The sequence below is a fragment of the Urocampus carinirostris genome, chromosome 10, assembly GCF_059441175.1.
Source record: "Urocampus carinirostris isolate Australia breed hairy pipefish chromosome 10, RoL_Ucar_1.0, whole genome shotgun sequence".
Lineage (NCBI taxonomy): Eukaryota > Metazoa > Chordata > Actinopteri > Syngnathiformes > Syngnathidae > Urocampus > Urocampus carinirostris.
In genome coordinates, this window is record NC_142358.1 from 20,954,538 (window position 1) to 20,967,355 (window position 12,818).

Here is a 12,818-nt window from a genome sequence, read left to right on the forward strand (position 1 = left end):
AAAGTCTTATTTTTTTTCAAAAGCTGACCATGCGCCTTATAACACAGTGCGCCTTATATATGGCTCAATATTAAATTCGCAAGGTCTCGCAACTTACTCAACAGCCGCCGACTCGATTTTACCCCGAACGTGGAGTAGTCCGCGGTGTATGCTGGGATTTAGATACCGGCGTTTCATTGGCTAACCAATGTGTCAATCATCATTTGAATCGATCACTATTGGCTGAAGTTATTCGGAGCCTCGGATTGGCTAGATGGCCAAAACAAACCCTGCAATCGGCTGAGTTTAGCAATGGCGTAGCAAGTCCGCGGTGTATGCTGGGATTTATATACCGGCGTTTAATTGGCTAACCAATGTGTCAATCATCATTTGAATCGATCACTATTGGCTGAAGTTATTCGGAGCCTCGGATTGGCTAGAGGGCCAAAACAAACCCTGCAATTGACCGAAAAAGATGTGTCAATCATCCGTTAAATCGATCGCTATTGGCTGAAGTTATTCGGAGCCTCGGATTGGCTAGATGGCCAAAACAAACCCTGCAATCGGCCGAGTTTAGCAATGGCGTAGCAAGCTTGCTAAAGTACGCCATAAAGAAACATGTTTCATTAGTCTGTATTTGTAAATATTCTACTCTCCTGGATTTACTTCACTCACGGTTGTAAGAAGACCATGATTGCGTATCATTATTGAACGTGAGAACTTAGGTGAGTTATGCGGCTTTATATTTTCCCGGGATCTTGTTTTAGAACGATCTTGATGTTGCTGTGATGAGTTGAGTGAATTAAACTCAATTCCAAGTGTTTATTGTCATATGCACAGTAAAGTTGTGAGCGAAAAAGAAAATAGAAACATAGAAATGTTTGGCATTTCTTGAATCCCAAGACTTCAACCTTCCAAATGATATTTGAAATGACGCATTTAAGTGACATCGTACGGACACCGCATCCGCACGTGTCTACGACACGTATTTGCTTCTTTGCAAGCTTTCGGAATGTTAAGGGGGTAATAAGTTTGACTTAACTATCTGACTGTTTTGTCGACGTTCCCATTGTAGCGCCTTATAATCCGGTGCGCCTTATCTATGGAAGATATAGGACAAAAAACTATTTTTTGGGGGTGCGCCCTATAACCCGGTGCGCCCTATAGTGCGGAAAATACGGTAGCAATCATTTATTGTAAGGGCTGATACCCTTACATTTGCACCAATATTCACCAGGGATAGGAATCTTTGGGTATTTTGGGCAATTTGATAACAAATACAGTTCAGTTAATACATTAAACGATATATTTGCATCGATATGTTTCTGAAACATCAACATTGCTTCATATGGACTCAAATTCCTTGAATGTATTTTACCTGCTCAACCTTTCATCTCTCATAAAGCAGAAGACACAATATGTGTTGCCATTAATATCCTACTGCCTCCAGTCAGAACCGGCAGAGGCGGCGTAGTGAGCAGGCCAGCTATATTTAAACTGTGAACTTCTTTTAATGTGGGCCAGTTTTACTCCCAGTGATACATGCAATTTATGGCTGATTAACCCTCACGGCATGTTTTTTTTTTTCCGGTGACACAATGCATGTCAGTGTACATTATTTGGATGTGATAACCCAGCCATTTATTAATATTTTGACTTCCAACCACTCATCAGACCTTTCCCTTCCTAAAAAGCTTTAATTTATTTATGCCCTTAGAGACTAATTGTGATTAAGGGCTATACAAATAAAAATGACTTGACTGACTTGACTTGACTTATGCATCCCCACGCACCTTAGGACAATCCAAGTCCTAAAAGTAAGTATTAAGAAAACTAACATAACTGTATATATGATATGAATAGATACCATTTATAGGTGAATATTTGATATGGCCTAATTAAAGCTTTTAATTAGTCAAAAATGTCATGAACCGAAACAGGAGGAGAACCCAAATGCATGACGTTTCTCACACAAGATTTTATTTTACTGGAAAACATAAGGAGGCAGTCGGGCGTGGAATGACAGGAAGCCAGAGGCCGACGAGATGGATACCACTTGCTCGAGCAGATATCGGACGGATTGAGCGATACTGGACAGGACGAGACAGACAGTATTGATATCAAAACTGGATATCAAAATTAAACAGGACAAAATAGACGGGAACAATACCGGACAGGAAACACAGGCAGGGTCAAAACTCACGTCTTGCGGGGCAGAGGTTCGTTGACGGACTGACAAAGGGTGAGTGAGAGCACTGAGGTTAAACAGAAGGGAAGCCAATCTGTCAAAGGGCCGCAGCTGGCGCCACACAGGCGGGGCCATTTGGGCGTCATGGCAACCGTGACAAAAAAGTGGTGACGATTATTTTTAAATTCATACCAATTTTTGTCAGGAGCAGTTTCCCCCCAAAACCTTGCACAATTCACGTTACGTTTACATACTTTGGACGTTAACCTTAAGTGTGACAACTCAGTCATTTATGAATACTTTTTGACTCTCAGCCACTCAAAATGTTCAGTGGCAACAGGCCTATCCATACATCTGTGTGTGCAACACCAGCAATCAAAGTTTAGTGTTACGTGGCTGCGTCAGACTGCAATCCTGCAGTCAGTAGTTTGCAGGCAAAAGTATTAGTTGGGCTTTGGCGCCAACAGCTGGTGTAGTTGTGCAAATACTCAACATTTTTTTTTTAATTTGCATACAGTTGACTCCACAGCACTGAAGAGAAAAATATTGTAATTCCCGGAAATGTATTAAGTACAATATCAATAGATAATGAGTTATAATGGTTGTCCATAAGTCCAAATACCGTACATGTCATGTTTTGCATATAATATGGGGTTGGCTCCCAAATGCAATAACATATAAATCACAGAACATTTTCAACATCTACATGCTTTCACAACCTGGGGGAAGTCTGAGCTTCCAAGAGCTTACGTTTCAATGTTCTCTCTTTGAAAATACAAAATAACATGAAAATGTGCAGTACATATTAAGTACCAGCATGACATGAGAGTTAAGCCGGACATAGACTGAGTTTGAATGCAAGTTGGTGAAGAACTTACATTAGAGAAGAAAAATGGAAGAAAGCAAGGCAGTCAATGATTTTTATTCAAGAGCTTCTGCGAGTGTTTGAGTGGGCAGGGACAAAACCGGGGAAGGACTGATAAGCATAGAAAAACAAGCCGGGTTTCAAAATAATATTCTTATGGGGATGAGTCAACATTTTCCTGCCCTTGTTTTGGTTGACATCCAGCACATAGAGGAAATTATATATTGAAGAAATCAATAGATGCATCATGGAGAAATTGTTTCACAGGGACAATGAAAAGGAAAAGTGACAGTGATGTAAAAAGTTAATGATAGTTGATAATTGTCCAAATAACATACAACAATGTGCAATACTGGTCAAAATAAAAAAATGCGTCTTAGGCAATCTCCTTTGCACGTGTCCAATATTTAAAACTGATTTCACTTATCTGTGATCTTCATTTTATATAAAATAAATACAATTCATTGACCTATGAGGATTTTAAAAAAAACATGTTTACTGTATATGATGGTTAAGTTTTTTGCTTATATTTTATATCAATGTTTTTTTTTTAATGAATGAAGTTTTGAAACCTCTAGGAGGCGCTAAATGCTACACAATATCCCTTTTCGAATGATGCGGTTTGTCAGGCAAAACATAATAAACTTATCAAAGTTATAGATAAGTTATTTAACAATAAGCACACAAAAGGCCTGAAATTGAAATAGAATTATTATGTTTATGAATTGATTCCACAAATTAAACTACCAAGCGGTTGTGGACCAAGAGTTTGCTTATTAAATTTAAACATCGAATGTCTGGCCTGTTCATGCGAAACTTAGCTTCACAGAACAATAATAATTTTGTAATGATTTTGTAGTTGATGATTCTATCCAATTTAATTTTGTCAAGCGATGCCACACAATAAAATGATGTGGCTCCAAATAGATATGTTTAGCAGATGTGTTGTCAATCTGAGTCTAGATAGATTTAATATGTGCAACCACTTGACAAAATATAATTGAATACATTCAATAACCATTTTTTAAGGCACTGCTTCAGGTTTATTGATTTGTTTTGCCAATGCAATCAACTACTTTAGAACAAATCAGATGTTAGTGCCATGAACTAGGCTACCCAAATTTGCAATTGTTTTGTCAATATACACTCATTAAATGTAAAGATGTTATTGTAAATGCTGGTTGCTCTTATTGAGTGAACACATAATCACCAACCAGTGATGTGTGGAGCGGTTTGTGTCTGGTGAAGCACATTCAGGTTTTTTAAATAAATGAACTCACACATTATTTATCTTTTGATTGGTAAACAAAGAAAGCAATATATAAACTGTAGCATAGAATTTTTTTTCTCTTTTTTAACTTAACTCTTTTTTTGAACACACAAACAAACAAAAACATAGGGGAAAGAGAAAAAAAACGACAACATTGCGGTGTTTGGATAGTATCTTCCATGCTCAAGTCATAATTCAAAGTCCAGTCCTCGTTATTTAGTCTTGATGTCCTTGTTTTTCCTGTAATCCTTCCATTTTAATTGTTCAACCTCAATTTATGAAGTCTTTGCGCTGCTCCTTTTGAATAAAAGCATGGATAGATATGTAATCCTCTATAATGAAAAAAAGTCAATGCAATGACAAAGATAATGGTTTGATTTGCTGTTAGCTTGCTAATACTATCACTATCACTTGTTTAGGGCTGAGGTGTGAGCCAAATTAAAATCCTTGGACTCACTATTGCCCTCTGCCACGAGGCAAGAGAATTGCGTGCCTCACTCTGTGTCTGGAGAGGTTCAGCTCAGTAACACGTCACATACTCCTTCTTTTAAAGGTGGGGTGGACACATTTGAAAACTTAAGCCTGTATTCTTGACTTTAAGCCAGGAGGTGGCAGCAGAGTAACACATGTTTTGCGTTTATTCCTTACACACGCTGGAACAAAGTCTTCTTTTTTCATCCTTTTGGGGGTTTGTGTCGCACCTAATAACTTTATCCACCGTATTTTCTGATATACAAGGCGCACTGGGTTATACTGGGTGCACGTTTAAAGTCATAGCCAATTTGGGGTTTATAGGTACGTGCACCGTATAGTCCTGAAAATACGGTACTTTAAATCTTTCATTTTACAACTCTCCATGCAGGTTATCAGGGTGCCACCTGCGAGCAAAAGGTTGATCCCTGCGCTTCTCGGCCTTGCCACCATAATGGAACCTGCTTCCCGGGCGGTCCAGGTCCTCTGGGTTTTCGCTGTAGCTGCCCGTCACACTACACTGGGCCAACGTGTGCTCAGGTGGCCGACTTCTTCTGCGATCTGAACCCGAACCCCTGTGCCCACGGAGTGTGTCGCAGTGCCGGCAACAGCTACAGGTGTCTTTGCGTCCCAGGTGACAATCATTTTATTTTACTCTAAGGAACTTCCCCCGACAAGTTGTGGCAGGGGTGTCCAACTCAATGTAGTTCAGGGGCTATGTGATAGAAAAAACATTCTCACGGGGGCCAGACTTGTAAATTAATGGCAAAATAAGTGGCAAAAAACTTCATAATGTTACCTTTCAAAAGAGACCATCACCATCCATATTTTCCAAACGGTACAAGAACAGCATTCAATTTACTTTGGGTATATCTTGAATTGGGATTTTACAGGATTGTTAAGGGGTTAATGTCATATGTATTTCTCAAGACTGGTGGCACCCAATTTTTGCCATTTTGACCTTATTTTTGAAGGCCTACAAAAAATTTGGTTTCGTACCTATATAGGCATAAGCTTAAACCCTAATCTTTCATTAGAAAAAAAGGATGTTCCTAGCTTGTACCTTTGTTTAGTAAACAACAGTTGGACATTGCTAGGTGTTTTGAATTTTTTTTTTCATTTCTGACACCCCCAATATCTAAACAATTGTTTCCATTAACAACACAAGTACATTTTGCTTGCAAAATATACGTTTATTGCAAGAACGGTAAGCTGATTCATGAACAATGCATGAGCCTTCCAGCGCCCTAAGTTTCCGGTGAATTGATCACATTATTCCGGTCACCATGGTGATCGCGTTCCTGCGGACGTGCATGAAACATCATCCCTCTCTGACCAGACGATGACAATGAGACTTCGACATCTTTTTTTTTTTAAAAAGGAATACGGTCTGTTCAGGAGTTAATTGCCTACTATGTGTCCATATCTCGCGACTCTAAACACACTGCTTCACTACGCCTACTCGTCATATTGGACCACCTTTACAAACCAATTCGCCAGATGAAAGAAGCAAAGCTAGGAAGATGGGCCTCCTCAATGTGTGAACAAAGATATCAGATCTTTGTTCACACATCGAGGAGCCAATCCTAACATTTCATGGTGATTTCTTATTACTGATGAGCAACAGCAACATTTTATTATAGTTTTTCTCTAAATAAAATACAATTTTTTTTCTTACATTTTGGCACTCAGGGACAATGTTTTTGAAAACTTACTTATAAGTTATGGCATTATAGCATTAAATTAGTTGAGATAAAATGTATATTTTAGTTTATTTCCATATAAACTTGGCAAAACTCACATCTTGGGTAAATTTTGGGTGGATTGTGTCTGTTATTATACATACAGGATATGCAGACATATCCATCCTACAGCTCCCTGTAATCTATCAAGAAATGACATGCAGGCCTCAGTCAGAGTAGGTAGAAAATCTTAAACAATGCAGTTGACATTTCACTGACATTTCCCCGAAACGACTCAAAAAACCCGTAACCGGGCTCCTCCTTAGGTCAGCCCATTTACAAGAAATAATTCATCGTCACTAGGAAGGCGATACCACGAACGTCTGGTAATTATGTATGCTCAATGAAAAAGGCACTTCTGCCTCCATTGAGTATTGAAACACAAGAGTTTGTTTCTTAAAGTTATTCCCAAATTCTAAAACATGCAGAATGTGAGAAAATAGTAAATATTTTTTGCATAAAACCTAAATATATTTCAGCGGTGAATTCAAATCAATTTCTGAGATAAAGCATTTTCAAGACAGCCTGTCTCGTCTTTGACCTTCTGAGATGTGACATCATGTAAAGAACATCAGTACCGTAGCAAGCCAGTCGCCATATTGTTTGACGTGTTAATTAGTCAAAGTGGTTTCGAGTGTTTTGGGCAAGTTTTTCTTAGTTTGTTTTAGAGAATTCCTAGGCGTTGGGTCGCAGGTGGATGCAGTCACGGTACAACAAAAAGTGAGTTGCCGAAAACGGAATAACTGGCAAGATAACATGCACAGAGCTAACGGGTGCAAACTGGGACGATCAACGAAAGGGGTCGCAGGCTCGGCAGAAAAGTGCGTGGCTGGCCGACCAAAAAAACCCCGCAGTGAGCAGTCTGGCTAACCGGGAACCAACAACAAAAATGGCTACAATGACAAACTCGAACCTGGCCAGAAATAAACCAATGGACATGGCAGGCTAGCTGGCTACCCGGCCAAACAAGGCTGTGTGCAGCTAACGGGGATTAAGCGGCATTGATCAACGACAGGCGGCCCTAGCCTCAGCCGAAGAACGTGAGGCTGGCTGACCAAAAAACACGCAGAGCAGCCAGTCTAATGGGTAACCAACAGTTACGGTGACAAACGCAAACCCAGTCAGGAATAAAACAATGGACACACAGTTTAGCTGCCTAGCCAGCCATACAACATGGTATGCAGCTAACAGGGGCTAACCAGGATCAAACAAAACAGGTTTTAGGCACCCCTAACTCTACCGCGGAGCTAGCCTAACAATATTATACCGACCGCGTCAAAAGACCCAGAGGAAAAGTCACAATCTACTCAAAAGATGAAGGCAGAAAAGAAATGCACGCTTTGGATGTGAAAGCACGCAACTTAGGCTAAACAGCCACAAGGCTTTTCCAAATTCACCATGCACAAATGAGTGGTATGCAATCGCTGCACTGTTCACTACAATCGCCATCTGTTTTGGAGTTGCCTCACATGTTGTGTTAACAGGATTTTGTGACTAAATTTTTTTTGAGTCCGCTGCCTCGTGGAATATTTTGCTACTTATCTGTGTAGAAGATTACTACAAATTCTGTGCCCAATTAAAAAGAAAACTGGTCCTTATGAATACCTTTAATGATAAATCTTCACTTTAATCATTTCACGTTTGTGATCTACAAGAACATTGTTTTTTATGAAGGCTACCACGGCCTGTACTGTGAGGAGGAGTACAACGAGTGTCTTTCCGCACCCTGCCAGAATTATGCCACCTGCCGGGACCTTATTAATGCTTACGAGTGTCTCTGCACACCACAGTTTGAAGGTAGGCTGTTTTTCACCTTTGATTTTCTTTTTCTTGTTGAAAGCCTCACCCTTTATTTTTCATTTGTGTGTTTTTGAAGGGAGGCATTGTGAAATATACAAGGACCCATGTATGAAAAGGCACTGCCTGAATGGGGGACACTGCCAGAGTGCAGGCCTGAATGCTTCATGTACCTGCCCACCAGGATATGCGGGTGAGTGCTGCTGGCAGCCACTGCTAAATGTTACATGAGAGGAAAAATAAAATGGGATAAACAGATGACAAAATATTTTTTTGTAATTGTAGTTATATTGCAACCAAATACTATAAGAACTAATAATGCAGGAAAACAACATCAAATACACATTTTGTCTACATAGATAACTAGAGTGTTAGTGCGCCATTGGAGCATTACCCGCATTGATACGCGAAGCCATCTTTGGGTGCTTTTTCCCTTTTGGCAGGGTCACTGGCACATGAGAATGGAAAACACAAAGAATAAGACTGAGTCCAAATGTAAACTAAAATCCTGAACTGGGGTTATGAACAGTCCAAATATGTAATTGTCTAAATAAATATATTGTTTTGAAAAGATTAATCTCAAGATGCAAAGAATCCAAGGAAGAAAACTGGAGCCTAAAGGTTGGAAAGCAGCTTTTCAGTCATCATATTGCTCTTTTTTTGGCAGAAGAAAAATGCCAAGTCAACAAAACCAAAAGTGCTAAATCGGATTTTTTTGGAGCATTTTTCACATCTATAGTAACATACCTGTTCGCCTGTAAAAGATGTTGGTCGTATCTTAACTCCTTCCCCTTTTTCTTGTGTGGGCTGACACAAAAACAAACAAACAAAAATATATATAAATATATATGTACTTTGCTGAGGGGTGATAAATATAATAATTACAGTGCATTTTTCCAAACATCTTCAAGTATTATTGTAATAGGTTTTAAAAGAAGTTCATCAGCAAGTTCAGAAAAGGAAAGGTCATGTTTTCAGAATCATAGACAGTTATACAATTTACGTCTGGAAATTACTGAGGTAAGATGTTATTAAATAGATGCTTTTTTTTGCAGTTTAATAAAATTGCGTGTACATTTTATTAGATAATTTTATTTGTGACCAAATTACTATCAAAGGTTTTATATTCAAAGTTTCATTTTCCATCCATTATCTGCACCGCTTATCCTCAGTAGGGTCGCGGGGGTGTTGGAGCCCATCCCAGCCATCTTTGGGCAGTGGGCAGCGGACACCCTAAATTGGTTGCCAGCCATGTTTTCTTTTAACCCTGGCAATAGAAAAACAACAGTTTTTACCTGAACAGACAATAAATATTTGGATTGAATTGAATTGAATTGAGTGGGAAAAAAAATTGATGTTGAATTCAGACAATTTCAGTTAAGCGATCACACAAAATTTACATAATATCCAGATAGATTTGCTCTATTCTGTTTGGATCAAGATGATTTTATTGAGCACAGAAAAAAATAAATAATGTCTAATGTATTCAATTACAATCTGTTAACTGGCTGCACAAATTAAAAAGACTTACATCTAGTTATATATTTGAACTAAACTACAAATCTACACGAATGGATGAAATAAAATCAAATACATTTAACACATCATCGAAAAGTATATTTTGACAGCGTACACTGAGTAAAAATCTATTAAAAATTGTAGATGTATTTTGTCAAATTTCTACATACAATACAAATTAGATCCATGTTGATATTTCGGGTAGATATATAATGTATGGGTCGGATAACTTGAATGTGTGCCACCATTGACGAAGTATAACTGGATTAAACATATAGTGTGTTGCCCCCGTCAAAACAACTGCAACAAATTGTATACCGTATATACTCAGATATAAGACTACATCGAATATAAACCACAGCTTAAAACTGCTTTAAAATAGCCACATACTAAGAGAATTAGAAAACTGTGTACACTGAGGTGTGGAAGCAGTGGACCCACCTTATATTTCTTGAGTTGTGGAATCCTGAGAGCTCACAAATGAACACTTAGCCAAGACACTCCATATCCATTTTGTCTCTGGGCTTCAAACCATTTTATGATCTCCTTCATCCATCATTGTTGTGTTTTTTTTTTTTCATTTTTGTCATTTGTTACTTTACAACTAATATTGAAGGTTTAGGGCACGATCTTGGGGCATTTTTAATGAGATATTTAATGTTCTTGGGTCATCTCGAATAAAATAAACCTGTTATTATGAGTTTTTTTGTACTAAATGACCCTATTTACATTGTAAACATTCCATAAAAGCAAAAAATGGCGAAATTACATGATATGCAGCCCACTAACACAAATCTGATGACACTTTGCTGCCAAACAATCCAGGCGAGCGATGCGAGGTGGACATCGACGAATGCGCAAGCAACCCCTGCCATCACGGGGGCACTTGCATCGACCAATCGCACGGCTACACCTGCCACTGCCACCCCGGGTGGGTCGGGCCCACTTGTGAGATCCGTAAGTCAGAATCCTCAATTAAACCATAACAGAAAAAAACCACAAATTAAAAGTCTGTCCACGTGTTTCTGTGATTTCCAGACCTGCAATGGAAGCCACCGCACTCGGAGGAAACTCTGACTAACATGCCCCGCCACTCCCTTTACATCATCATCGGAGCATTGTGCGTGGCCTTTGTCCTTATGCTCATCATCCTCATCGTGGGCATCTGTCGTATCAGCCGCATTGAGTACCAGGGGTCTTCGCGTCACGCCTACCAAGAGTTTTACAACTGCCGCAGCATCGACAGCGAATTCAGCAATGCTATCGCCTCCATCCGCCATGCCAGGCTAGTTTTTGCACTCCGGCCAACAAGCGTAAATGTGTCTGGCGGGTGAAAAACGGCTTTAATGGGGAAGCCAAATTGGGTTTTTGCTCGCGGGAATGGAAACACAGCATTCTACAGGCCCGGTCACACAGCCTTTTACGGGCGTATCGAGGCTGAATCACGGCCAGAAATTTCTGCCCGTGAAGCAGACGCTGTTGGACGCTTTTGAGATCGCGATACAGACGAGATACAGCTGTGCTTTACACGCGGTAAGAAATTCACATGCGGTTGGCCGCGCGAAAAAGTTTTGCGCTGCTCAAAACTTTAGACCACGGGTAACCGCGGGCGGCACAGCGATGCAGCGATAAGGATGTGGAACAGTCGTCGGAAGGACGCGGAACAGTCGCCGGCCAATTTTGCACATTTTCCACCGCGGGCAACCACTGGCAAAAAAAAAATCGCAGAATTTTACCCGCGATACAGATGCAAAAGGCTGTGTGACCGGGCCTTAATGAGCAGTGTTGGGAGAGTTACTCACTACTTGGACACGAAACTTTAAAAAAGTAATTAGTTATAGTTAATCACTACTTTTTCCAAAAAGTAAGAACAGACAGGTAGTTCTGTTATAGAACCTTGTAATATTTTATCCTACACGTGAAGTGCAAGAAAAAGAAACAACATAATACAATGATGATCAACAGCAAACAATATAAAGTGAGTTTGATAAATTCACTCAAATGTTCTGTTGTATAGATGGGAATTCCGACTCTTTTTGGACAACCAGATTTTTCAGCTCCAAATGGCTCTTTGGGTTGTTTTTGTTGTTTATTTTATTTCTTACCATTTAGTATGTATTATTATAAATGACTTAAAAGGCGAAAAAACGGAAAATGAACACTTAAACGTTAACACTGAAATACATAAATTAAAATATTTATAAACCTACAAAGAAAAAGATAAAATATCAAACAATTTTAACCTTTTTTATAATTTCTCAAATGGAACCGGCTCTAAATTGGTGGGTAGCCGGCTCCCACTTTCAAGAGCCGGCTCATAGAGTCGACTGCGATGCAGCCCACATTTGCCTTCGTAGTATTTCTGTAATACTTCTGTGTTGTACAATATTATTAGAGTAGTGGTGTTTTTGTAGTAGTGCTGTAGAAGTATGTTTGAAGTATTTCCATAGTAGTATTTTTGTGTTATTTCTTTTGTATTGCTGTGGTAGTATTTTTATTGTAGTTCCATAGTAGTATTTATGTAGTATTTATTTTTTTATTTTGTATCCTTACAGTAGTTATTTTTTTGTAATATTTATGTTGTAATATTTCCTCAGTATTTCTTTTGCATTATAGTATTACTGTAGAAGAATTTGTGTCGTAATTATACAGTATTCCTTGTTCTTCTTCTTCAGAATGTTAGCAAACTAAAATATGCGTTAAAGCACTGAATTTCAAATTTAGTTCTGTAGCCATTTAGTAGTATTTTTGTTGTATTTCTATAGTAGTATTTTTGTTTTAGACACACAAAGGGACAATGGGACATAGTTGGGACCCAATTTTTTTAATTATTAGAAGTTCCTTATTTACTATCATACATATTGTCATTATAATCTGACCAGGCCGGAAGAAAAGGCCTGCCGAGCCGCATGCATCCCGCGTTACCGTAGTTTGCCCACCACTGCTCTACTGCGACAGCTGCAAATATTATTCAATTTTCGTTTGTTT

General features: G+C 39.0%; 1 protein-coding gene across 1 annotated transcript in view; it reads left to right on the forward strand.

The window, feature by feature from the left end:
* The window catches only part of dner (delta/notch-like EGF repeat containing), a 75,781-nt gene that overhangs the window by 59,905 nt on the left and 3,058 nt on the right, over window positions 1–12,818 (forward strand). Inside the window, exons 8-12 of the mRNA XM_088345293.1 lie at window positions 5,165–5,407; window positions 8,190–8,312; window positions 8,392–8,505; window positions 10,656–10,787; window positions 10,869–11,115. Coding sequence (XP_088201419.1) covers window positions 5,165–5,407; window positions 8,190–8,312; window positions 8,392–8,505; window positions 10,656–10,787; window positions 10,869–11,115 — 859 coding nt within the window. The remainder of the gene's footprint in view (window positions 1–5,164; window positions 5,408–8,189; window positions 8,313–8,391; window positions 8,506–10,655; window positions 10,788–10,868; window positions 11,116–12,818) is intronic.